Raw genomic sequence first — 27,707 nt, forward strand, 5'->3', positions numbered from 1 at the left:
TCTTGATCTGATTGGGAATTAATTTCACGTGGTGTTCCTCAAGGTTCCATTTTGGGTTTGTTTCCTTTTCTTGTGTACATTAATGATCTCTCATACGTCACATTGCCAGATACTAAGTTTCTTTCAATAAGCAGAAAGTTAAGAACAGATTTAGAAATGGCTGCTAATCAAATTTTCACTCACATTAATAAATGGTTTAAAGCAAATTTACCTGTCATTGAAATCTGAAAAGACAAACTACATACAGTTCAGGACCTGCAAGAGATTTCCTTCCAGTATGTGTATAACACATGAAGACATGGAGATAGAAGAGATTGACAGTGTTAAATTTCTGGGATTACAACTCAGTAATAAATTCAGTGGGGAAGGGCATACTACAAAATTGCTGAAGCGCCTAAACAAGTCTGTCTTTGCTGCAACAACGATGTCAGAAGTAGGAGATATAAACATAGCAAAAAACATGCATACTTTGTTTACATTTAATTCTATTATGTCGTAGGGGATCATATTCTGGGGTAACTCATCAAAGTGAACAAAAGTTTTCAGCGTGCAGAAGTGTGTAATAAGAATACTTTGTGGTATAAAGTCAAGAACATCATGTAAAACCTGTTCAAGGAACTTTTTATTCTAACCACTGCTTCTCAGTATACTTACTCTTAATGAAAATTTTTGCAAGTAATGAATCTCTGTTTCCAGTCAATAGTTCAATATATAGTATCAATACTAGGAATAAGAACAATCTATATAAAGATCTAAAATCACTTATCTTGATCTAAAAAGGGGTCCAATATTGAGGAATACACGTTTTGTATTAATTCCCAGCAACCATTAAAAACTGCAACCGGCTTCTTTGACCCCAACTACACTCCTACGTATATTTTTCAGGCTCCTGTCTGCGAGTAATAATTACTGTCCAATTGAGTACACGGAATGAAATTCGAAAAGACTTTATGCCACAGTATCGGCATGTCCCCCGTGTAGTACCCTTGCCAGGTGCTCGGTGAAACTGCGCTGCAGCGACACACATTCATACATAGGCCGCCAAAGTTTACAGTTGAAAATTTCCCGTTGATGCGTGTATGAACATCAGTTTGTGACCAGTTTGCATAACTCATTTATGGTGTGTCGTTTATTTGTCTTAAAGTGCATGATGGCCCCCTAAAATTTTTGTAGTAATGACACATGAGGTTCTGACCTGTCTTTCTGAGGTTCTGTTAACTGGCGTTTAAGGTTACTCGCACTGAACCGTCCTTTTTAGTCACATATACCAGTGGATTCGATCTTTAAATCCAGCATTCTTTGAATTTTTCCTGCCTACGGCATTTATTTTTGCTAATGGTATTAAACAAGGTTTTAATTTAAATGGCTTGTGAGGATTGACTCAGAACACGAAAGGGTCACATTTCATAAATCTAGTTCCTATGAAAACTCCTTCTTATAGTTCAAAAGCAGTTACTCTGATTATCCTTTCCAGTTTGGTTAGTTACTTTAATCTCGTACTCTTTAGCCCTTATTTCGTCATCTAAAACTTTTGTTAGAATATTACTGTAATCCCGCTATCCTTTCTATGACATACTTCAGTTCTTATTGGCCTCCAATTGAAAATATTCACGCATTATATTTACGTAGCATCTACTCTGTGCTTCTTCATGAAGCCTAAAATTATTAGCACACTTGACTTCATTATTAGTATCATTTGCTGTCACTATCGTATTGCCTCTCCCAGAGTCTATGACAGCTGTATGGTTTACTAAAAGATCTGTTTCTATGATAAGACCAATAAAAAAGTCTGGTACCACTATAGCATTGACTTTCAATAGTGTTGTTGCATTCTCACTTCTATTATTTCTTTATTATTTTACTGTTTCCTCCAAAAGAACCTGTGACCTAACTCCTTGTACTAGTAACACTGGTACTTCTCCTTTGTTTGTCATTTGATCGTAAAACCTTTTTGCAATGACGCACAATTAGCTACCTGTGGCAATACCATTAATTTCAACACTTACTACAAGCTGATAATACTCTTTACTTTCGTTCTCTGTTTCATTAAAAGGGCTTCTCTTACATTATAGAAGTCTTTCCTCATCCTATGTTTGATTGCAATCAGTCTGACAAGTACCTGAGTTTGTGGTAGGGCCTCTCACAAACTCCCCTTTAGCCTTCCCTCTCAGCACTACTTTTTCCCAAGTCCTCTCTTCCTTTCTATCATTCTTTTCTTCATCATGATCATTGTAATGCGTATTCCAATGAAAATTTAAACCTCCTTGAATCGAACCGCCTCTTTTTCTATTGGGAGGGAGATCGCACCGTACTGAATTGAAGTTACTAGAAGCGAGAACACTATTATACACTGAAGAGCCAAAGAAGCTGGTACACCTGCCTAATACCGTGCAGGGCACCTTCGAGCACCCAGAAGTGCTGCAACACGAATTGGCATGGACTTGAAAAATGTCTGAAGCAGTGCTGGAGGGAACTGACACCATGAATCCTGCAGGGCTGTCCATAAATCCGCAACAGTACGAGGGGATGGAGATCTCTTCTGAACACCACGTTGCAAGGCATCCCAGATATCCTCAATAATGTTCATGTCTGGGAAGTTTGTTGGCTAGCAGAAGTTATTAAACTAAGAAGAGTGTTGCTGGAGCCACTCTCCAGCTATTCTGAACGTGTTGGATATCGCATTGTCCTGCTGGAATTAACCACGTCCGAAGGAATGCACAATGGATGTCAATGGATGCTGCTGACCAGGTACGTGTCACCTGTCAGAGTCGTATCTAGACGTAACAGTGGTCACACATCACTCCAATTGAACACGTCCCACAACATTACAGAGCCTCCACTAGCTTTAACAGTCTCCTGCTGACATGCAGCGTCCATGGTCTCACGAGGTTATTTCCACACCCGTACACGTTCATCCGATCCATACAATTTGAAACGAGATTCTACCGATCGGGCAACATGTTTCCAGTCGTCAACAGTCCGATATCGGTGTTGACGAGCCCAGGCGAGACGTAAAGCTTTGTGTCGTGCAGTCATGAAGGGTACACGAGTGGGCCATTAAATCCGAAAGCCCATATCGATGATGTTTCGTTGAATGTTTCGCACGCTGACACTTGTTGATGGCCTAGCGTTTAAACCTGCAGTAATTTACGGAAGGATTGCAACTCTATCACGTTGAACGATTCTCTTCAGGCGTCGTTGGTCCCATTCTTGCAAGATCTTTTCCCGGCCGCAGCGATGTCGGAGATTTGATGTTTTACCGGATTCCTGATATTCACGGTACACTCGTGAAATGGTCGTACGTGAAATTCCCCACTTCATCGCTACCTCGGATATTCTGTGTCCCATAACACCACGTTCAAACTCAAATCTTGATAACCTGCCATTGTAGCAGCAGTGACCGATCTAACAAAGGCGCCAGACACATGCTGTCTTGTATAAGCGTTGCCGACCGCAGCGCCGTGTTCTGCTGTTTACTTATCTCTGTACTTAAATACGCGTGCCTATACCAGTTTCTTTGGCCCTTCAGTGATTTTGTCTGAAACTAGATCGTGCCGAGCTTGGTATTTCCTTCTGTGAAGATGGTAAATGTTACAGTTCATGAAGAAGAGCTCAAGTTGTAGCACGACGCTACTGCGCACGATACTTATTAAAGCCTGTACTATGGTAAGTTGACGGGCTTCACCTTATAATAAAGGATTTTGGTATATATGTTGACCGCGTGTACCAGAATGGAGGCAAAATCAGACTTTCACCCACTCAGTAACAACAATGATACGTCAAGCAAGTCTGAAGTGCAACTACACGTTAGGACGGACAAGAAACAACACAGCAGATGCTACCAATTTGTTAATAAAACGGTCGCCAGCCTAACTAGGCATTAATTGAGTTTCTGCCCTGTACAAGTTGAAGTACGTGTATGCAAAACAACACGTAATAACACTGCATAATATGGTAAGTTTTAGAACCAGAAAATCTACTGAACTAATAATTTCACTTTCTGTACTAATATGAACAAGCCATAAATACACAACAATACACTATAATGTTTACTACAAACTTCGTACAGTCTATTGATCTGATTAAAATCGGGCATAGGTTGCCCTAGAAATAACACTTTCGAAACACACATACAATGTCAATTTTGAAAAAGGTAAAACACTAATACCTTTTGGTTTTATCTTGACTTTAACTTTGTTGGTCAAATCAGTTCAGTACATTTCAGAATTTACAGAATTTACATGAATAGAAAAGAAAAAAGGGGGGAACCCTGAAACTGTTACGATCACTGTAGTGAAATTTTTGATTATCGAAATTGTTAAGCACTCAAGATTACCAATATATGAGTTACTACTCTTTTTGTCTTATTTCTTGCTCATTTAACTACCATTATTTTTGTCTCAAATTAATTAGCCTTCATTACTAAACCAATTTCAACATTATCTTCCAACTTTGTCACACCTATATTATTTACCTATATATTCATTAACAACAAAGTTCTTTAAATATCATTCTAACATAAATAGGTCTGCAGGTAATTATTATTAACATAAACTTTAAATCTTCATCTCGGGACACTCGGATTGCACAACATGTGGAGAGGATCCTGTCTAGGTTAGTGATGAGGATAATTAAATGATAGGACAGTTCTGGTAAAAGTTAAGTTGTTATTGAACAGTAAGGAACAAAAGTAACACTGGTCCACACGAATACAGTACTAAAAGATTCAACCTGTTCGTATCGATGCGGCGGTTGGCGGGCGGCGAGATGGCGAGGCGCAGAGCACACACACAATCACAGCTATGGCTCTTGATGTATCGGCACTTTACTTCTTCATAGCGTCGCAATATTTTTCCATTTAGTGCCTATGTAATTTTGCCATACTGTATAGTCGTCGGAAACGGCACATCCGAGGCTCAATGAAACTACGTCTTCCAGGAGAGCCTCCTCGATCCAGAACGTGTTACTTAGACCGATGCCCAACTCCGACTACTACTGCTGAGCCCGTTATGCCGTGCCGCGCCCGTGTGCATTTTCCCGCGCTCGTCTGCCATCCACCTTTTACCGCTCCCCTACAGACAGGGTATTCATCAGAGGTTTTACATTCTACATATTCTAATACATTGCCTACGTATGGACCAGGCGCACAATTACAACTTTAACATCTTACAACAGTTTCAACATTTCTTACATTTCCATCTTGTTATAATATTGCTTGCTATTTGACATAAACATTAATATTCACATCGAAAATTGTTTACAGTTCCTTTAACATAATGGCATGAAACAAAAAAGAAATGAAATCAGAACATCGATTATACTAATTTATCGAAAAACAGAAGCAAAAATTATTATATGTACAATAGTACAGCGTTGTTGTTGTTACAAAGTCCGTGATCCAGAACGTGCAGGATGTTTTTGTTTCGTTTATACTGCTCGCAGGGGATGCGACTCTCATCTGAAGGAAGTTCACATCATCATTACAGGAAATGAAATCTGATGCTGCCAGTAATATTCTGAAACCAAGCGACAGTCACTGACATGATGTTCACAGTCTTCCCCACCTCCCGAAAAAATGTGGCCCATACTCTCAAGTTACATTTTTCTTTATCAAATTACACTCCTGGAAATTGAAATAAGAACACCGTGAATTCATTGTCCCAGGAAGGGGAAACTTTATTGACACATTCCTGGGGTCAGATACATCACATGATCACACTGACAGAACCACAGGCACATAGACACAGGCAACAGAGCATGCACAATGTCGGCAATAGTACAGTGTATATCCACCTTTCGCAGCAATGCAGACTGCTATTCTCCCATGGAGACGATCGTAGAGATGCTGGATGTAGTCCTGTGGAACGGCTTGCCATGCCATTTCCACCTGGCGCCTCAGTTGGACCAGCGTTCGTGCTCGACGTGCAGACGGCGTGAGACGACGCTTCATCCAGTCCCAAACATGCTCAATGGGGGACAGATCCGGAGATCTTGCTGGCCAGGGTAGTTGACTTACACCTTCTAGAGCACGTTGGGTGGCACGGGATACATGCGGACGTGCATTGTCCTGTCGGAACAGCAAGTTCCCTTGCCGGTCTAGGAATGGTAGAATGATGTGTTCGATGACGGTTTGGATGTACTATTCAGTGTCCCCTCGACGATCACCAGTGGTGTACGGCCAGTGTAGGAGATCGCTCCCCACACCATGATGCCGGGTGTTGGCCCTGTGTGCCTCGGTCGTATGCAGTCCTGATTGTGGCGCTCACCTGCACGGCGCCAAACACGCATACGACCATCATTGGCACCAAGGCAGAAGCGACTCTCATCGCTGAAGACGACACGTCTCCATTCGTCCCTCCATTCACGCCTGTCGCGACACCACTGGAGGCGGGCTGCACGATGTTGGGTCGTGAGCGGAAGACGGCCTAACGGTGTGCGGGACCGTAGCCCAGCTTCATGGAGACGGTTGCGAATGGTCCTCGACGATACCCCAGGAGCAACAGTGTCCCTAATTTGCTGGGAAGTGGCGGTGCGGTCCCCTACAGCACTGCGTAGGATCCTACGGTCTTGGCGTGCATCCGTGCGTTGCTGCGGTCCGGTCCCAGGTCGACGGGCACGTGCACCTTCCGCCGACCACTGGCGACAACATCGATGTACTGTGGAGACCTCACGCCCCACGTGTTGAGCAATTCGGCGGTACGTCCACCCGGCCTCCCGCATGCCCACTATACGCCCTCGCTCAAAGTCCGTCAACTGCACATACGGTTCACGTCCACGCTGTCGCGGCGTGCTACCAGTGTTAAAGACTGCGACGGAGCTCCGTATGCCACGGCAAACTGGCTGACACTGACGGCGGCGGTGCACAAATGCTGCGCAGCTAGCGCCATTCGACGGCCAACACCGCGGTTCCTGGTGTGTCCGCTGTGCCGTGCGTGTGATCATTGCTTGTACAGCCCTCTCGCAGTGTCAGGAGCAAGTATGGTGGGTCTGACACACCGGTGTCAATGTGTTCTTTTTTCCATTTCCAGGAGTGTATTACGTCCATGGTTTGTACGTTTCATTTTCTATGATCACGGTACTACAGTTTAGCACTTAAATAATAAAAAGCACTCCGTCTTCAGGCCAGGAGTGGCCTACCAGGACTATCCGACCGCCGTGTGATCCTCAGTGGAGGATGCGGATAGGAGGGGCGTGGGGTCAGCACACCGCTCTCCCAGTCGTTATTATGGTTTTCTTTGACCGGAGCTGCTTATTCGGTCGAGTAGCTCCTCAATTGGCATCACGAGGCTGAGTGCATCCCGGAAAATGGCGCCGGTCGCGGTGGTCTTGCGGTTCTAGGCGCTGCAGTCCGGAATCGCGGGACTGCTACGGTCGAAGGTTCGAATCCTGCCTCGGGCATGGATGTGTGTGATGTCCTTAGGTTAGTTAGGTTTAAGTAGTTCTAAGTTCTTGGGGACTGATGACCTAAGATGTTAAGTCCCATAGTGCTCAGAGCCATTTGAACCATTTTAAACCGGAAAATGGCAACAGCGCATGGCGGCCTGGATGGTCACCTATCCAAGTGCTGACCAAGCCAGACTGCGTTTAACTTCGGTGATCTCACGGGAACCGGTGTATCCACTGCGGCAAGGCCGTTGCCACTTAATTAATGCACTCTCAAAAATTTCGAAAAACCTCCATTATCGCTAATATGTAATTAAAACCACTCTCAGTTGTTGTGAGAGGCCCAGATACGCTTGCCAACTCAACTATCTCTTTATAAATTATACTTCATCTGTAGGTATTTTTGTTTTCTGAGACTTGTCATAGCCGGCCGCGGTGGTCTAGCGGTTCTAGGCGCTCAGTCCGGAACCGCGCGACTGCTACGGTCGCAGGTTCGAATCCTGCCTCGGGCATGGATGTGTGTGATGTCCTTAGGTTAGTTAGGCTTAAGTAGTTCTCAGTTCTAAGGGACTGATGACCACAGATGTTAAGTCCCATAGTGCTCAGAGCCACTTGTCGTAAGTTTTAAGAACCTTCTATCTTTCAGATGTAAGAAAAAAAGGTTCAAATGGCTCGGAGCACTATGGGACGTAACTTCTGAGGCTATCAGGCCCCTAGAACTACGAACTACTTAAACCTGACTAACCTAAGGACATCACACACATCCATGCCGGGGCAGAATTCGAACCTGCGACCGTAGCGGTCACGCGGATCCAAACTGAAGCGCTTAGAACCGCACGGCCACACCGGCCGGCTCAGATGTAAGAAACGCCTACCAACTTTCATATATGTCGCACAACTCCTTCTTGGTGCTCCGACTGTTTTCCTACAGTATATTTATATTTAGAAACAAACGATGATTAATTTTTTCTATCAACATGCAAATCATAGCTGTGCTATACAAAGTGTGCTGGAGTTCTGTTGCATGCTAAGCACTTCTGTCATTGTTACGATTCACTCAGGTTCTGATCTCTGTGTTGCACATTCCCCCATATTTTACCGTAAAATAATTCACAGTCACTGAGTGAGATACAGCTAACCACGTTTTTTGAAATTAGATGTATCTGACTCAGTGACTGTGAATTATTTTGAGGTGTTTGTCGACAAATGCACCGTAATGGCATCACTCGAAATTTTTAAAGTAGATCAGCAACTCACAAGTACTATAATAACGACACAGACTGTTTGTAGCTCTGAACGATTCCAGTACGCTGTGAGATCTACCACAAGGGAGTGTCAGCAAGAGTAAAGCACCGAACTGGGACATAAATTGTCTTAGTACCAGTTCAGTAAGTTGGTCCACAGGAATAGATTAACTTTAATTATGCAGTCTACAGTGGGCAGGAAGAACAAGTGTAGTGCACATCGCCTATACAACATTTTACGAACTCGTGGCTCTGCTTAGAAATATTTATGGATGTCTAAAACACGAGGGGATCTTGCAACCAGACACCCACTTTTAATTATTGTGATGAGATAGCTGTCATAATAAGATAATATGGAATTAATCTATATGTAGGATAAACTTCATCCAGGGCAACTTGCCCGTCGCTACTTGTCACTAGTAGCAGCCAGCTCGCTGGATAACATATGCATACACAGATTGAGTACTCCAACTGTATTCAGCACATAATTTCGACATGTACCATTTTCCGACAATGCTACCTCCTATATCCCAATTCCATCGGCCACAGAAATTTTTCAGAGGGAGAAAGTAGTAACGACATATACGTCAAGGATCACACTTCAAGTTTCGGCCATTAGGTGGAACCACCGTCATAGTGCTGCAGTCTCTTTTGGCAGGAAGTCCAAAAAATCCTAGATGGAAGATGGCGGGAAAATTCAAATAACTAGTAAGAAATTCGAAATATGTCAAATTTAAATTGGTAGAAAATTTTAAAAAAGAACCGGAAATTTAAAAACCAAAGCTAGCAGATGTCAGTAAATTCAAGAAAATCCAATATGACATTGATGAAATCTTCTCGGGTTCACAGCCGAGTCAATGTGTTGTTTCTTACTTGCCGTCTTCAGGCGTAGTCTGAAGATGGCAAGCAAGAAACTTGCTGAAACGTTGCTGGAGAACAACACATTGACACGGCTGTCAACCTGAGAAGATTTTACCATCGAGATTCGCCGAGAAACCCTGCATTCTCATACAATATGACATTGGTGGGAAATTTAAAACGAATTGGTAGGAACTTTTCTAAAAATTACAGCCAGCTCTATTACGCTTTTTTCCCCAAGTGCCCCCTTCCCCCCCCCCCCCCGCCCCACTCTATTCCCCAGCCAACTACAGCGAAGTATTAAAAGAAGGCGTACCATCAGAATAAAATTAACATAAAGAACTTTCTTGCCCAGTAGTGTTTTTTATCTACATACATACTCTACAAGCCACGATACAGTTCCTTGCAGAGGGTGCCACATACCACTACTAATCTTCACTCCTCCCGATCTGATCGTCTAACTGTAGAAAAGTTGAGGAATGTTTTCAAAGAGATAGTATCGACAGCAATTGAGAGATATATACCACATACATTAATAAGTGATGGTACTGATCCCCCATGGTACACAAAACGGATCAGACCGTTGTTGCGGAAGCAACGAAAAATGCATGCCAAATTTAAAAGAACGCAAAATCCCCAAGATTGGCAAAGTTGTACAGAAGTTCGAAATATGGCACGTACTTCAATGCGAGATGCTTTTAATAATATCCAGAACGAAATTCTGTCTCAAAATCTGGCAGAAAACCCAAAGAGATTCTGGTCATACATAAAGCACACCAGTGGCAAGACGCAATCAATACTCACACTGCGCGATAACAACGGAGAAGTCACTGATGTCAGTTCCACTAAAGCAGAGTTATTAAACACGGTTTTCCGAAACTCCTTCACCAAAGAAGACGAAGTAAATATTCCTGTATGCTAATCAAGAACAACTAACAAGATGAGAAACATAGAAGTAGAGTTCTTCGGTGTAACGAAGCAACTTAAATCACTCAATAAAAGCAAGGCCTCCGGTCAAGATTGTATACCAGTCAGGTTCCTCTCTGAGTATGCTGATAAAATAGCTCCATATTTAGCAATTATATACAACCGCTTGCTCACAGAAAGATCCGTACCTAAAGACTGGAAAATTGCTCAAGTCACACCAATACCCAAAAAGGGAAGTAGGAATAATCCGCTAAATTACAGGCCCATGTCACTAATGTAGATCTGCAGTAGTGTTTTGGAACATATACTGTATTCGAACATTATGAAATACCTCGAAGAAAACGATTTATTGACACATACTCAGCACGGTTTCAGAAAATATCGTTCTTGTAAGCACAACTAGCTCTTTATACTCATGAAGTAATATGTGTTATCGACGGGGGATGTCAAATTGATTCCATACTTTTAGATTTCCAGAAGGCTTTCGACACCGTTCCTCACAAGCGTATTCTAACCAAACTGCGTGCCTACGGAGTATCGCCTCAGTTGTGCGACTGGATTCGTGATTTCCTGTCAGAAAGGTCACAGTTCGTGGTAATAGACATAAAGTCATCGAGTAAAACAGAAGTAATATCCGGTGTTCCCCAAGGAAGTGTTATAGGCTCTCTATTGTTCCTGATCTATATTAACGACATAGGAGACAATCTGAGTAACCATCTTAGATTGTTTGCAGATGATGCTGTCATTTACCGTCTTGTAAAGTCATCAGATGATCAAAACGACTTCCAAAATTATTTAGGTAAGATATCTGTATGGTGCGAAAAGTGGCAATTGACTCTGAATAAGGAAAAGTGTGAAATTATTCACATGAGTACTAAAATAAATCAGTTAAATTTCTATTACGCGATAAGTCACACAAATCTGAAGGCTGTAAATTCAACTAAATACTTATTGTGGGTAGAGCAAACCAAAGACTGCGATTCATTGGCAGAACACTTAGAAGGTGCAACAGGTCTACTACAGAGACTGCGTACACCACGCGTGTCCGCCCTATTCTGGAGTATTGCTGTGCGGTCTGGGATCCCCATCAGGTGGGACTGACGGATGAGGCAATTATTAAAATAAAGGCGATTTCGATGCGACTGGATCTTCTCATGAAATTTCAATCACCAGTTATCTCCTTCGATTGTGAAAACATTCTGTTGGTATCCACCTACATAGGGAGAAAAGATCATCGCGATAAAATAAGAGTAATCAGGGCCCGCACAGAAAAATTTAAGTGCTCGTTTTTCCCGCGTGCCTTTCGAGAGTGGAACGGTAGAGAGACATCTTGGAGATGGTTCATTGAACCCTCTGCCAGGTACTTTATTGTGAACAGCAGAGTAATCACCTAGATGTAGATGTAAATGTAGTCATGTCCTTTCCTGTTCCACTCACAAATAGAGCAGAGGAGTTACGACTGTCTGTAGGCCTCAGAGCGAGCCCTGTTATCTCCCAGCTTATCTTCGCGGTCCTTACGCGAATTGTAAGTTGGTGGCAGCAGAATCGATGTGCATTCAGCCTCAAATTCAGGTTCTCTGAATTTCCGCAATTGTGCCTCTCGGAAGGAAAGTCTTCTATCCTCCACTACTCGATATTTGAGTTCACAAAGCATCTACTTAATACTAGCGTGATACTCGAGCCTACCAGTAACAAATTCAGCAGCACGCTTCTGAACGGCTTCATTGTCTTCTGTTAATCTGACCTTTTGGGGATCTCAAACACTCCAACATTACTCGAAAGTGCGCCTCACTAACGTGACATGTGTCCTCTCCTTTACAGATGAGCTACACTTTCCCAAAGTTCTCTCAATAAAACGAAGTCGAGCATTTGCCTTTCCTACTACAAATCTGACGTGCTCATTCCATTTCATATCACCTTCCGACGTTACGCATAGATATTTAACTGATGTGACTGTGTCAAGCAGCACACTAGTAATTCTATATTCGAAAGCTACAAGTTTGTTTTTCCTACAAATTCACACTAATTATATTTATATACGTTTAGAGAAAGCTGCCATTCGTCATACCAACTATAAAACCTGTCTAAATCACCTTGTATCCTCCTACAGTCACTCAACAACAACACCTTCCTGTACACCACAGCGTCATCAGCAAATAACGGTAAACTGCTGCTCCCTGATCAACACGCCATCGAGGACAACGTACTGGATTTTATTATTTAAAAAGTCTTCTAACCACTCTCATAACTGAGAACTAAACCACCTGCTCGGACCTTCGTCACCATTCTGTAATGGGGCACCATGTCAACTGCTTTCCGGAAATCTACAAATGTGGAATCTGTCGGTAGCCCTCCACCGGCCGGTGTTGCCAAGACGCTCTAGGCGCTTCAGTCTGGAACCGCGCGACCGCTACGGTCGCAGGTTCGAATCCTGCTTCGGGCATGGATGTGTGTGATGTCCTTAGGTTCGTTAGGTTTAAGTAGTTCTAAGTTCTAGGGGACTGATTAGCTTAGATGTTAAGTCCCATAGTGCTCAGAACCATTTGAACAATGTTTTGTAGCCCTCCACCTATAGTTTGTAGGATGTCATGTGAGACTAGGGAAAGCTGAGTTTCGCAAAAGTGATGCTTTCTTAAGTCGTGCTGATATTTTGATAGAAGCTTTTATGTATACAGAAAATTTATTATATTTGAACTCAGAAAGTGCCCAATATATCTGCAGTAAACTAGTGCCATGGATATTCCTCTGTAATTACGTGGGTTCGTTCCTTTACCTTTCTTATACTCTAGAGTCTTATACTCTAGAGTCTTATACTCTAGAGTCTTCTAGTTACTTGGGACTTTGCGCTGGGTGAAATATTCGCGATAAATGGGAACCCAATTGGGATTCCATCTGGACCTGGCAGACTTAGTAGTTTTAGCTGGCCGGCCGCTGTGGAAGAGCGGTTCTGGGCGCTTCAATCTAGCACCGCGCGACCACTACGGTCGCAGGTTAGAATGCTGCCTCGGGCATGGATGTATGTGATGTCCTTAGGTTAGTCCGGTTTAAGTAGTTCTAAGTTCTAGGTGACTGATGACCACAGATGTTAAGTCCCATAGTGCTCAGAGCCATTTGAACAATTTTTTTTTAGCTCTTTCAATTACTTCTCTGCGCCAGGAATACCTATTTCTACGTCCTCCATTTGGAAGCCCGAGCGACACTCAAACGACGGTATGCTTGTACAATCTCCTGTGTGAATGATTTCTTAAACGGGAAGCTTCAAACTTCAGCTTTCCTTTTGCTGTCTTTGTTGCCACAACAGACTGGTCTAAGAGTGACTGGATAGAAAGCTTCAATCCACTTAGTGATTTTGATGATTTTGTGTATGACCTGAATTTTTTTCCAGTCATCGTCAAGATCTTTCTCTAAGGTATGACGCTGGAAGTTGTTGTACACGCTCCGCGCATTTATCTTCTTATAGACGCACGAATTTCTATTAAATTTTTCCTGTCAACATTTGTGCGTTCTTTTTTGGACCGAGATTGCGACAATCTCTGCTTCCCCAGTATCTTCCGGATTTGACTATTAAACCACGGAGAGTCCTTCGCATCCTTAATCCACTTACTTGACACATAAGCCTCCACAGCACGCTTTACAATCAGCTTAAATTCTGTCCATAATGCCTCTATGTCCCTCATATTGGAGCTAAATGATGTTCACTCATTGTCTAAGTGGGATGCCAACGACTTTGTATTTGCTTTTTCTAGTACAAATACTCTCTTAGCTTTCTTGGCGCGTTTAATATCACTAGTAAGCATCGTTGCTATGATAGCGCGCCGCGCGTGGTAACCTCACGGTGTGGGCTCCTTGACACGTTCCGCGCGGCTCCCCTGTCGGCGGTTCGAGTCCTCTCTCGGGGATGGGTGTCTGTGTTGTCCTTAGCGTAAGTTAGATTAAGTGGTGCGTAAGCCTAATGACCGATGACCTCAGCAGTTTGGTCCCATAGGAACTTACCACAAATTTCCAAAAAAAAAAAATGTGGTGGCGTAATGATCACTAATCACTGTCTCTATACTGACACTGTAGATAAGGTCAGGCTCGTTTGTAGCTACAAGGTCTAAAGTATTTCCATTGCTTGTGGGTTGTCTAACCAGTAATTCAAGGCAGTTTTCAGAAAACATGTGCAACAGTACTTCACAAAACTATCCGTCCGTACCACCTGCAGTGAATCCATAGACGTCTCGGTCTATACACGGTGGATAAAAGTCGCCCCCATGTAATACTGCATGATCTAAGTATTCCCCCTCTACTGAGAGCAGAATTTCCTTGAATCATTCTACAACTGTTTTGGTAGAAGCAGGTGGTCGGTAAAACATCCGATAATTAACCTGAGTTAACTTCGACCTACTGCTAGAGTCCAGATAACTTCACAATCACTCTCCATTGCAACCTCGGTAGACGCAATATTTATGTAGACAGAAATGAACACTCTCCTTCCTATTGCGTCTGATCGCCCTTTTCAATAATCGTTCCATGCCTCGCTAAATATTTCGTAGCTTTCTGCTTTAGGTTTCAACCAGCTCTGGGTTCCCAGAACTATTGCAGCATGTGAACTTTCCTGGAGAACATTAAAATCAGGAGCATTGTTAAGAATACTTAAACAATTTACTATTAAAATTTTGACAGTCTACGTGTCTCAACCTTGTACGTGATCTGATTTCGCTCTCTGCGTATCGATTGGTGAGGGTTCATCAGAGGTCCTCAAATTATCGCCTAGCCTGAAAAACCCAATGTAACCCCACAAGCACGCTGCTACCCGAGTAGCTGCTTCCTTTTTGTAATGCACCACTGACCTTTCAAGAAGAGCCGTGCAACTTTCCACCCCAGAGCGCATGTCCAACAGTCTGCAGCCATGACCGTCACAGAATCGACGGAGCCTATGGCTGAGATCCTCCATTCGGTTGCAAACCAAAGGACCTCGATGTACTCTGAGTACGATGTTGAGCTCTCCCTGCACCCCGCGAGCGAGGCCAGCAGGTTACGCCAGCCGCTTATAGGAACTGAAGATGGCCTCATAACCCAAGCAACAGGTGTCACTGGTGCTGGCAAGACCAACAACTTGCAGACTACTGCACACTGCACTTTCAACAGACGCAGGCAGGGTCTCCTCCACATCTCCGATGAGGCCCCTCGCCAGACTCGTGGGTTGCACGTTGGAATTCTTTCCAGCCATGGACGCTATTTCCCTAAAGGGTTCCATAACGTGCCTGAAGTTGAAGCTCGAATAACTAGTAAAGCAGTATCCCGTGTGCCTGCTCAGACCCCCTGAAGAAGCGATTACCGGTCCAATCATAGCGTGTAGGCTTTCACGGCCGGAGTCTTCAGTAATTAAAACTTCCGGGCTAAGAGGCCGTGGTCCAATAGTAGAAATACTTCTCCCTGATTACCGGTCCACTCACAAAGTCACTGGGCCAGCGTCGCCATTGACACTCCGCCTCGAGCGACGCTACCGCCTAAGAAGCCTCCACACTCCTTGCAGTAAGCGCAGATACTCTCCGTCGGGTACGCTGAAACTATGCATGCACACAAAAACATGTGAAGTATTTAAGAACTAAACTATGAAAACAAACAAAAACTCTAAATGTGAGTTGCTAGTCTTCGGGTGCTTCAATAAAAAGGCTCACGGCTGACAGGCCGTCATACCGCCATTGCACTCTTTTCCTTCCCTCCTCTTATCTCCGGCCAATCAAAGTGCAGTATTATAAAGAACACATGATGATGGAAACAAACCAATTTTGCATTGTACCCAAAGCCACTCCTCTCTGCCCCCGACCAATCAGAACATAGTATAAAAATTGTGTCAAATGACAATATTTAGAATGGGACACATGAAGTCGTGCCCCCTTCTCTCCTTACCTGAAGCCAGTAAGGATGATGGAAACAGACAAATAGTGTGTTTTATCCCTTCACCCTTCCCTCTTTTTCCAGCCGATCAGAACATAGTATTAGAAAATGATGGCAGATATGTAGTAAACATTTCGTTAACCTCCACTTGAAGGTCAAAGATATTCACTGTTTCCATGAAGGCCAAAACTAGGCGTTATTTTCGGCATAAAAGTGGCGTTACATTGCATAATTTAGATACAGAGGGTTTGTGTGCGTTATAATCCCCCTCCTATTTCTTTCAAACCTAACACAACATTAAAAAACCAAGACGATGGAAATAGACCAACAGTGTGCCTTACACCCCTCCAGTAATTGCACATTTAACACTGAACGCATAGTGGTAAATCCTAAATGGTAAACGGTACATGCTGAATGTTAAATGGCAAATGCTAAACGGTGAATGCTAAAGAGTAAATGCTAAACGGTAAATTACACATGGTAAACGGTAAATGCTAAACACCTGATGGTAAATGCTAAACCTCTGCTTAATCCCAAAGGCTAAACGACAAACATTAAGCACCAAAAGGTAAACGCTAAGCCATAAACAGGTAAAACTAAACACAAAACAGTAAACGCTAAACACACAACGCTAGATGCATTACGGGAAATACCTACATGGTAAACAGCAAACCCTTGATGGTAAATGCTAAACGCTATTCCAATATACAACTATAATTACAATTCTCTAAGAAAATTTATGATGCATAAAAATGGTGTCAAATTAAATAATATCTGTGAAAAGTCGAAGCTGATTCAGAACAAGACCATACCTATAGCTTAATAATAAAAAGTGATTGTGAAGTCATAGTTATACATGATTTACATACACACTTAAAGATCCATCAGTGTAATGAGAAAATTAGTTTAATCAATTGTTTATAACAGATGAACTATGAAAGACAGAAACACATTGCGAATATGGGAACATTGAACGTTTTTGACACAGCTGCACCGTTGTTTGTTTGTAGCAACATGGTGACTACAACACAAGAGAAATTGAGAGAGGACAAGTTACTCTCTCACCTATTTTTCGTACACGGAAAATTGTTAAAGATTTGGTTACAACATTACGAACCTTGAACGATACCCTAGAACGTTAATGGCCTAAGCAGACGTTGATGGAGCCTGGTAGGGCGCTAAAACCATGGGGTATTTTTGTGGTTCTTAGTTCGCAGAAACGGCAAAGCTTTGGCATGTGTGGTTGGTACTTGGGACCTGTCCTGAGACTGACTTCACTTGCAAGTAGTTAGAATGGAGAGCCTGTGGTGAAGTTCTTACTGTACCGACTTCAAACATCTCAGACTACTCATTTGCCAGGGGCACAATTATTCGATTTTAGTTTACCAGTTTTGATGTTTGGTATGCTTGTGCGCTATGTCGTATAAGTGGGCCAAATTGTTCCTTGGTGTGACCAGTGAACGGGCGTGTCACACACTGAAATCTACCATGATTCCAAGGCTCTGGTATAGAGTGACTTGCGATCCGTCTGCATGATCGCTAGACAGTGAAATTTTTGCATTTCTTTCGTGGCCACGTTCGATTTACAGGAGGCACCTCCACATTTCACCACCGCCGCGCACTTCTCACCGGCTGCAATTTACATCGCCGCACAAAGCAAGCAGGGTAATGTACTGCTGCTCTGGCCTTGTCAGAGCGTACAGATCTCAATCGCCACTTGCTCTCAGCTGCACCTGTGTTGAGAAACTTCTGTAGATTATCAATCAAAGTCTGCTCAGTGTCAGATTGCATTATCCACAATTTTAGGGCCAGAGTACTTGACACACTTCTGTCACCCAGGATCCTTGTCAATTGTTCTCATAACCCAACTGTTAGTTGTTTACAGTATTCAGTCAATAACTATAATTTATGTCTGTTTCTCCTTTCGAAAAATAAATGTTGTTAGTAAACTAAATTTTGCATACATTCTCAATCAATTTCTATAGTCATCCCACGGGTTAACTTTCATTGTGGCGTCTCATGCCAGGATAACTTTCAAAATCATTTTCTATGTTGGAATTTGAGTGAACACAATCCACTGTTCAAGTGCAACGTGCATTCCGTCGTCGAATGAGCAAGAAGTCGCCGCTGGACATGTTTATTTACAACTGGCATACAAAACTCTTGGAAGTTGGCTGCAGATACAAAAGAGAAGAGCACTGGTCGGCCACACAAATCTGATGAAAATGTCGAGCATATCCGAGATGCGTTCACACGGAGCCCTCAGATGTCCACAAGACGTGCAGGCCAGAAACTTCAACTCAAACAATAGTGTTGTGAGTGTTGTGTACTTTGAAACGGCGTTTGCATACGAAGAATTACAAGTTGCACTTACTGCAGCAACTGTACCCCAGCGACCACACTAGAAGGTATGAATTTTGCATAACAGCTCTCCAGGATATGGAGAGAACACTTCACCCGAATGATTCTTCCTTTCGATCGAATCGACGTTTCATCTATCGAGTAAAGTAAACTGTCAGATTGTAAGAATTTGGGTGTTACAAAATACTGGCGTCGTCGACGAACGTGAAAAGAGACTACCGAAACTGAATATGTTTTGTGTCGTTTCTGTTCACAAAGTTTATGGACATGTCTTTTTTGCGGAGGAAACTGTCACAAGCATGTCATTCCTGGACACGCTGCAAAACTGGTTGCTTCCTCAACTTCACGAAAATTCCTATTATTTCATTTTTATGCGTGACGATAAATTCCTGACAGGCACCTTGAGGTGTGGCAAAGAGTAGTTGCAGTTAATAATCGACATCCAACAACTCCAATTTGTTGAACGACACATCGGAGGGGCAATTGTTCATCGCTCTCTTGCAGACATGCAGTTGCCAATAACAGAGTCCTGTCCGATTAAGATGAGAAATACGACGAATATTCCATGTGATATGAATAGCTTATAAAGCTGGATAATGAAGCAGCATCTTGCCGTACCAGTTTTGAAATGGCTTCCTTCAGAGACAGTCCAAAATTTTGATGTGTAAGAAGTTACGACACGATTCGAAGACGTGGTTCATACTGGAAGTAGATCTTGAATACCCTGGAAATATGCACGATTTACATTTGGCGTTACTCTTATGTCCAGAAAAAATAGCAACTCCATCAAGCAGTAATAAATCAAAGAAACTGTTTTCGACCTTAAAAATTATGTCACCCATTAAAGAAATTTGAAACAGTATTTGAAAACCCAATTGGTTTTAAATAAGACTCATCGAAGCTTATCATTCAGGCAAACTCCTTCGATGAAGATATACGTAGAGATTAATCCACAAAACTGCATGATGCACGAAATGAGTTTTAGAAAAACTTCTTCAAGCTCGTGAACAATACCTTATTCGGAAAACCATACAAAACATGCGGAAGATGTAGGGCATCAGACTTTCAAAGTCATGGGAAAGCAGCTTCGGACTGGCTGCATTAATTGCAAAACCTGATTTCCTAAGGAGCATTATTTTTTTATAGAAATATTGTCGTCATTAGCCTTAGCAGACTAAATATGGTCTTCGACAAAAAATTCGAATAGCGATTTCAGATGTTTCGAACCGCTTCTTTTCGAGACGGGGTGGATGGCTCACCCATAATTTATTATTATGTGTAAAGTATTACTTTACTCTGTCTCAGACTGATGACAAAGACGACGTTTATGAAGATGAGGATAATGATGTCCTCAAAGTTCACGTGGTGTTCTCCTACTGTGGCTGATCAAGAGGAAGAGGGTGATAGACCACAGTTTCTCCACAGGTTCTGTAACAACGAAAAAGAAAAAAATATATAGATAATCAGTAATATTATTAATAGCAAAATATATAGCCTACCAAAGAAAAAAAATGAAATATGCACGAGTTATCATTATATGAAGAGTACTTCAATCGTTCAGGAAACTGACCAGTCCTAAAGGAAAAATTACGAATATGGCTAAATACAGGGCTAACATGTGCGGCACAGTACATTAATATTCTGCTAGGCACTCCATCATAACCATGAGAGTCCTTAGTCTTCAGTGATTTAATTATTGACTCAATCTCACCTCTGTCTGTATCACAGAGGAGTATTTGAGACATCAATCTCGGAAAGGCATTTGCCAAGAAAGTTATATGATTCCCTGTAGAAACTAAATTTTTGTTTAATTCACCAGAAATTTTCAGAAAATGATTGTTAAATACTGTAGATATATCTAATTTATCAGTAACAAAATTATTTTTACTACGAACTGACTTTACATCGTCGACCTTGTGCTGCTGACCAGAGACTTCCTTCACAACTCACCATATGGTTTTAATTTTATCCTGTGAATTAGCTATTCTATTTGCATACCACATTCTCTTTCCTTCCTAATAACCTTTTAAGCACCTTACAGTACTGTTTGTAATTGGCTACTGTAGCTTGATTGTGACTACTTCTAATATTTTGATATAATTCCCTCTATGTTCTGCATTATATCCTTATCCCACTAGTCAGCCAACCAGGCTGCCTTTTACTGCTAGTACCCCATTTAGAACTTTCTAATGGAAAGCAACTCTCAAAGAGCATGAGAAATGTGTTAAGGAAAGCATTATATTTATCATTTGTGTTACCGGCACTATAAACATCCCGCCACTCTTGTTCCTTAGCAAGGCTTAAAAAACTCTCTATTGCCGTTGGTTTAACTTTCCTACATAGTTTGTAAGTATATGTGACATTTGTTTGACTACAAAAGCATTTTAGCGTAAAAATTTGTACTTCATGGTCTGAAAGGCTACTCTTTTACTAACAGAATGCCCATCTAGTAATGAAGAATGAATAAAAATTGTCTATGGCTGTGCTACTCTTCCCCTGCAGCCTGGTTGGAAAAAACGCAGTCTGCATCAGATCATATGAATTTAGGATATCTACCAACATCCATTTTTTTTTTTTTGCTCCATCATATACAAAATTTATATCGAAGTCACCACATATAACTAATTTTTGGTACTTCCTACAAAGTGAATCAACAACCCTCTCTAGCTTGAGCAGAAATGCTCTGAATTCAGAGTTAGGGGACCCAAAAACAACAACAATTCGAAGTTTAGTTTCACGAAATTCAATTGCCCTTGCACAACATTCAAATATCTGTTCAGTGCAGGGCATTGATACGTCTATGGACTTAAATGGAATAATGTTTTTTATGTACATAGCCACTCCCCCACCCAGCAAGGAACTCCTTGAAGAACAGCCAGCCAATATGTATCCTGGTAAAGGAAGCCTCTGAATTGCCAAATTACTTAAGTGGTGCTCCGACATACCAATAATCTTAGAGCCAACATCTACAAGCAGTTCACTAACTTTATCTCAAATACCTGCTAATTCCTTCTCTACTTGGAAACTTGACGTCCTCTGAAAGTGAGCCCTTAGTTATAAGGATTTCCTTTAAACAGGTATACCTGTCAGCTGGCAACAACTACTACAGGAATTTTTCTATGAGTGATCTAACCACGCCGCGCAGAGTGGCCGCGTGGTTAGAGGCGCCAAGTCACCGACTGCGCGGCCCCTCCCGCCGGAGGACTGAGTTCTCTCTCGGGGATGGGTGTGTGTGTGTATGTTCTTAGCATAAGTAAGTTTAAGTAGTGTGTAAGTCCAGGAACCGATGACCTCAGTAGTTCAGTCCCTTAGAAATTCACACACATATGAACATTTAATCCCACCATCACCCACTACATTGTCACCTATAAGCTTTGCCAGCCTCCCCTACCCATACCTGTTGAGGTGCAGGCCATGCCTAATGAAACCCGATCTACTGATAGACCCCACGGCACCACTGAAATGTGACCCATGCCCTGTGCCATTAGCGCCCTCCCCTTCCCCATGTTAACGCACCTAACAGCCGCATTGAAATGAGGCCGATCATGACGCTGACACAGTTGCACGAAATGCACATTAGTGCCACCAGATAGAGTAGCTATCTTTACCAGGTCATACTCCCCAACTCTATCAAGACTGTTCCCTGCTGCACCCACTATCACTACCTGATCCTCCATAAGATTCCTACTAACTCCCCTATGCTGTCAATCACCGGAGTCAACCCTGCACTAGGCTTCACAATGACCACTCCCCAACTCTTCCTGAAACTGCTGGCCCACACCTCTACCGTGCGAACTACGTAGCAGCAGAACCTTCTTCTTTCTGTTAGATTTTGCAATTGACCTACGCCACCTAACTGCTGAGGACTTTTGCATGTTCCCTATATCTACAGCTACAAGAGGCTCCTCTCCACTCAACTGTGACAGTTGGTCAAATCTATTGCATATACCCAAATTATAACTGTCTGAATACCTCCTCCTCCTATCTGTCTTCTTGCCAACTGCCAGGTCCCATTCCTCACCACCGTTCACCCTCCTCAACCTACCTAGTTCTTCCTTTGCGCAGTGTAACTGCACCTGAAGGGCACAGATCTTACGCTCCTGCACCTCTATCAGCTTATTTCTTCTACAGATTCTTCATTTTCAGGAGAGGATCTCGTTAGAATGCCCGCTGGCTTGCCCATTGCATTCCCCCAATGAAATTACTTTAAACAAATCCCACACCGTAACCTACTACTCACAAACCTACGATAGAGCCCACACTTCTCACTCATGGTAAAATTTTACAGTTAGTGAAAAATACTATAAGTCTACGTTACCTAAGTTCAGTTACACCGGTAGAACTATTTAGAGAACTAACAATAGCGGTCTCGAAATTCTCTGTCTACGAAGAAAGGAACTACTTGTATTAATACTGTTACGCCGCAGCTAATAACAACACCAACAAAACTTCACGAAATTCTAATAACAATACCAACAAGACTTCACAAAATTATTAGCTAAAACCAAAAAGTCACGCGGCCACTGTAATACTCAACGAAGTTAAAACTCTGAATGAAAATTTTACTGAAATATTTCACTAGAAACAATAAGATACGTCAGATGACAACTAAAGCACCAAGTTTACTAAACGACTTCAACGCACAGCAAGCGAACGTTACCAAAAGTTCATTAAATCGTTATTTCGTCATGAACAGCACGAAATACAGCTGAAAACTATTAAATTTAATAACTGTACAACAGAACACAAATAACATTGTCAGTATTTAGCTTTATAACCGCTACAGGCCTCCACGCTGCCCTCCAATAATAAATTGGTGATCCCTTGATGCATCAAGGGATCACCACTTTAGTATTGGAGAGCAGCGTGGAGCGTAAAAATCGTAGAGGGAGACCAAGAGATAAATACACTAAGCAAATTCAGAAGGATGTAGGTTGCATAGGTACTGGGAGATGAAGAAGCTTGCATAGGATAGAGTAGCAGGGAGCTTCATCAAACCAGTCTCTGGTCTGAAGACCACAACAACAACAACAACCGCTACAGTTGCAACTACACTCCGCAAAATTTAAACACATTACTGAGGCGCGAGGCTTGGACAAACGACGGAAGCACACTCTCGGATAACAAACCACTCGAGTTAATAACACAGGAAGAATGACTGAGATTAATGAAAATCCACTATTAAGTTACTTTTACATAAAATATTAACGCAAATAAACTTTAAAATTAGTAAGTGAAGACTAAAGCTTTATAAAATATTGACGAGAAACTTCAACAGCAGTCTAGCACACTTGACGTCACACGTTGGCGTAGTTGTTCTGTTTGTTGATCCGTAGTATTTTGAGGGTGCAGGCGCAGGAACTCCAGTTCATCAACCGGTGTTTCGACCATCTTAGGAAATATCGGCTGAAGAAAAGGAAACTCTGTGGCTGCACACCCGAAATTTGAAACATTACTCAATGCAAAATGCACAGCGAAATCGTGAATCAGGTTAGGTTTATTGTATGCAAATGAACATACAGTGCTTTTTTCGAAATCAAGGTAGAATACGTTTACAAAAAACCGCTTGTTAATTCTTTGAAAAAGAAATTTACGTTTTATTGGCTTGGTGTCTAACCGAAACGGATTAATTATAATATTTATGTCATCTGCAAAAAGTACCAGCTCTGCTTGACACATGTTATGAGGAGCTCTAGCGGGGGTTCGCGTATGTAAGAAACAGTACTAGACCCCAAACTGAACGGTGATTGATTCACCACCACATTTCCAATGTTGCTATTGATTCAAACAGTTGTTTGTAACCCCATTATTGTGATGAAAAGAAGCTTTTATAGAAGTGTGTGACGATCCACATAATTGTCTTTTCTCGTAGGCTGCTCGTGACGTCACCGCAGAATTCGGTGCCGCCACGTATCACGGATTCGCGGAGCCATGTTCAGGCCCACTACCGCCAGCCGGTCGAGCTGCCGTGCGCTGCACAGGGCTTCCCGCTGCCATCCTACATGTGAGTACAGAGCCACCTGCATAGCACCTCTCTAGGAAGCTCCTCATCCGTTCTACTATCGAGATTGGGTACTATCACGTACACCTCGTAGACATTTTTGCGTGGAACAGTCGAGTTGCTGCGGCAGAGGCGTACACTTCTGAATAAATTGTAAATGCATACAATGGTGAATGCTTTCGTTGTAATCTCCAAAGAACTGTATTTCGGAATGTGAGAAGGATGTAAACGCTATCACATCTCCACTGATCTACACCGACCCTCTCTGGTTACATCGTGACTAGTTTCGACCTTTAGTCAATTTCAAGCGACACCCGTATACAAAACCAAAGTTGCAAGATACAATATGCTTTAAGTGTTAAAGTTAATAAGTTATTCCGCACTTATAGAAATGCTGCAAGTGACCACCAATGTGGTCGGGGTGTAGTAATTTTTTTTAAACGATTAGATTGCCAGACAGTGCCGAAAGCATTTTTCTGAACGGTTTTATATTGGCCTACCTCTGTAAAACCATGGTTCGTATCTGGGTACAGCTTCCAAATGATTCACAGTACTAACGGGTCGAAAAGTAAATGCACTGAGTGAGGTGGCACAGCGCTAAGACAATTGACTCACTTTCTGCAGGACAGTGCTCCAAATCCCCATCCAACTTGGGGTTTAAATGATTTCCCTAATTAGCTTAAGCTGAATGCCGGAATGGTTCCTTTGAAAAGGACGCCATTGATTTCCCTCACCAGTCCTAGCTTTTGCTCAGTCCGTCTTGACTTCATCGTCGACCGACCATTAAATTCAAATCTTCGTTCCTTCCTTTCTTCCTTCCTTCGCGACATCGTTCAGCCTAGTGTGGATAATCGCTATATCTTCCACACTCCAGAAGGCTGACAGAGACACTTCCGAAATATTCAACATTATTTAATTCAGTTTTCACAAAAGTTGAAGATAATTTGGATGTAGTTTAGCAACAAAAGCTAAATGAAGTCAAAGTGGCGTCTGACACCAAAGGAAAGATACAGTGTTAGCAACCTGTATGTAATCCTTTCTTATTGAGTGGCTGGAGTTAGTTAAGTGGATACTTTAATTAAAAAATTGCTTAGGCCCTGTAAAAATTTATACAAGTAAATCATCAGCAGATCAATCATTAATGGATGAATTTCACGACTAAATCAACCAATGATCACATTGAATTCAGCTCATCACTCGTAAGTAATCAAATTACATAAGGAACGAATTTAACAGTAACTGAAATCGATAAACTAAATCCTTGGCAAACTTGGACAAGGAATCGGGAATGGTATCTCAAATTTAATGGGTATCTGAGCAAAATATTATTCGTAGAGGTTGTAACATGATTGCCATAGATTAGTGCATAGAGATAGGAAATACAATGGAAGGATATGAATGTGCAGCGTGTGCATCTACTGCCGGAGTCGAAAGCATATTGAAGGTCAAAATGCAAATAAAACTTCGAAAAGAAGACTTGAATTACTGAACATCATTATGAAAACTTCCTCTTGCCCTACAGTTCGCTTCACTGTTGCGGCTGGATCTCATCATACCTAAAATCTGCAAGTGGCAGCTGAAGTGTCTGAAAAATCTGTCATTGTCTCAAGAACAACAACTCGTTTTTTAGTGCATCTAAGTTCAACTCAGCTAGATGAGAACCTCTCGTCCAAGATGAGGAGAAGTTTCGAAGGCGAGTTCTGGAAGTGAAGCCTACAAGTGCCTCAAGCGCAGCCCTTGTCCTCAGTGGTGTTCACCCTACTACCACAGTAGTTTCTCATTTAGCTACGCATGCAGTTTAACACAGTAAATCAAAACCTAAGTAGTAGCGTGTTGGCAATCGCTACTGCTAATTCACATTTCATTATTTGGTGAAGATTAATTTATTCCTATTTAATGTGACTTTCTCTTATCGGTTTTACATAAGATACAGGACGGCTTGGTTAAAACAGTAACGTAACATTACATGTTCCTACTCTTTATAAATTTATGCAGATGCAGCTGGACTTAAAACTTGTTATAGAGTAATTGCATCAAAGAAATTTGTGCTAGCATGGCATTGCGGTTGTGTGCTCATCTTTGGCACTAATTATCTGGTGAAGGATAGGATTATTCCAAGCGTACACGTCATCACTTTTTATATTCCTTACTATTCGAATAAAGTATCATACACACAAACTTTTTCTTGCTGGTGTAAAAGGATAGCTTCATTTTCTGCATCATGATGGAATTGCTTGTCATAACGTTCCAGCGCGCCACTGTTTTTTTAATATTCTCCATTACTCTTTTTTTCTTTCTTTATTGTTATTTGAAAACCTGTACAACAGGCAGGCTATCAGCAGCACTCTACGCTGCTCTTCAGCCGTAGGATACACAATGAGAAAAAACAGTGAGAAGACACATAGGTTACAGAACGGTGGGCAATAAAACAGTAGACACATAAAGACAAACACGGAGCCGTTCAAACTCGACGATAATCCACACTGCAAACTGTTGATACGACGCACAAACACTGAAGATGGCGATGGCACAGGTGAACGATGGAGTGCGACGATGAACACTAAACACTAAACACGACGACACACACGAGACACTGATGGCGATGATCTCCGGCGCGCGAAAGTCCACGGAGCGTGTGCGAGTCCGGGGACCTACCAAGAGAGGAGGAGGGGTGGAGGAAGAGGGAGAGGGGAGAGCAGAGATGCCATGGGCAGAGGAGATAGGGGGAAGGGAGGAAGGGGGAGGGGAAGCCCAGGGAAAGAGGGATGGAAGAAGGGGGATGGTGGGAAAAGGAGAGAGAAGGGAGGGCGGGTGCCTAAAGGAAAGGACACAGGAAGTGGGGGGGAGAATCAAAGTTAATAGGAGGGGTAGATGGAGGGGAGGAGGACATCATCAGGGAGGGGGAGCTGGCGGAAGCCACCTTGGGAGAGGGTAAGGAGGGTGGAGGGATGGAGACCGGGTGGGAAGTGGAAATACAGGCGCGGCAGCGGGCGGGGGTGGGAGAGGATGGGTGAGACAAACGGATGAGGAGGATCGAGTTTGCGGGAGGT

The 27,707-nt window shown here is 42.5% G+C and overlaps 1 protein-coding gene across 1 annotated transcript in view; it reads left to right on the top strand.

Moving 5' to 3' along the window:
* Positions 1-24,664, top strand: part of LOC124556120 (Down syndrome cell adhesion molecule-like protein Dscam2) — an 859,872-nt gene extending 835,208 nt beyond the window's left edge. The window contains exon 5 of the mRNA XM_047130140.1: positions 24,529-24,664. Within this exon, the coding sequence (XP_046986096.1) occupies positions 24,529-24,664 (136 nt within the window). The remainder of the gene's footprint in view (positions 1-24,528) is intronic.
* The last annotated feature ends 3,043 nt before the right edge of the window (positions 24,665-27,707 follow it).

This window comes from Schistocerca americana, chromosome X (genome assembly GCF_021461395.2).
Source record: "Schistocerca americana isolate TAMUIC-IGC-003095 chromosome X, iqSchAmer2.1, whole genome shotgun sequence".
NCBI classification, from domain to species: domain Eukaryota; kingdom Metazoa; phylum Arthropoda; class Insecta; order Orthoptera; family Acrididae; genus Schistocerca; species Schistocerca americana.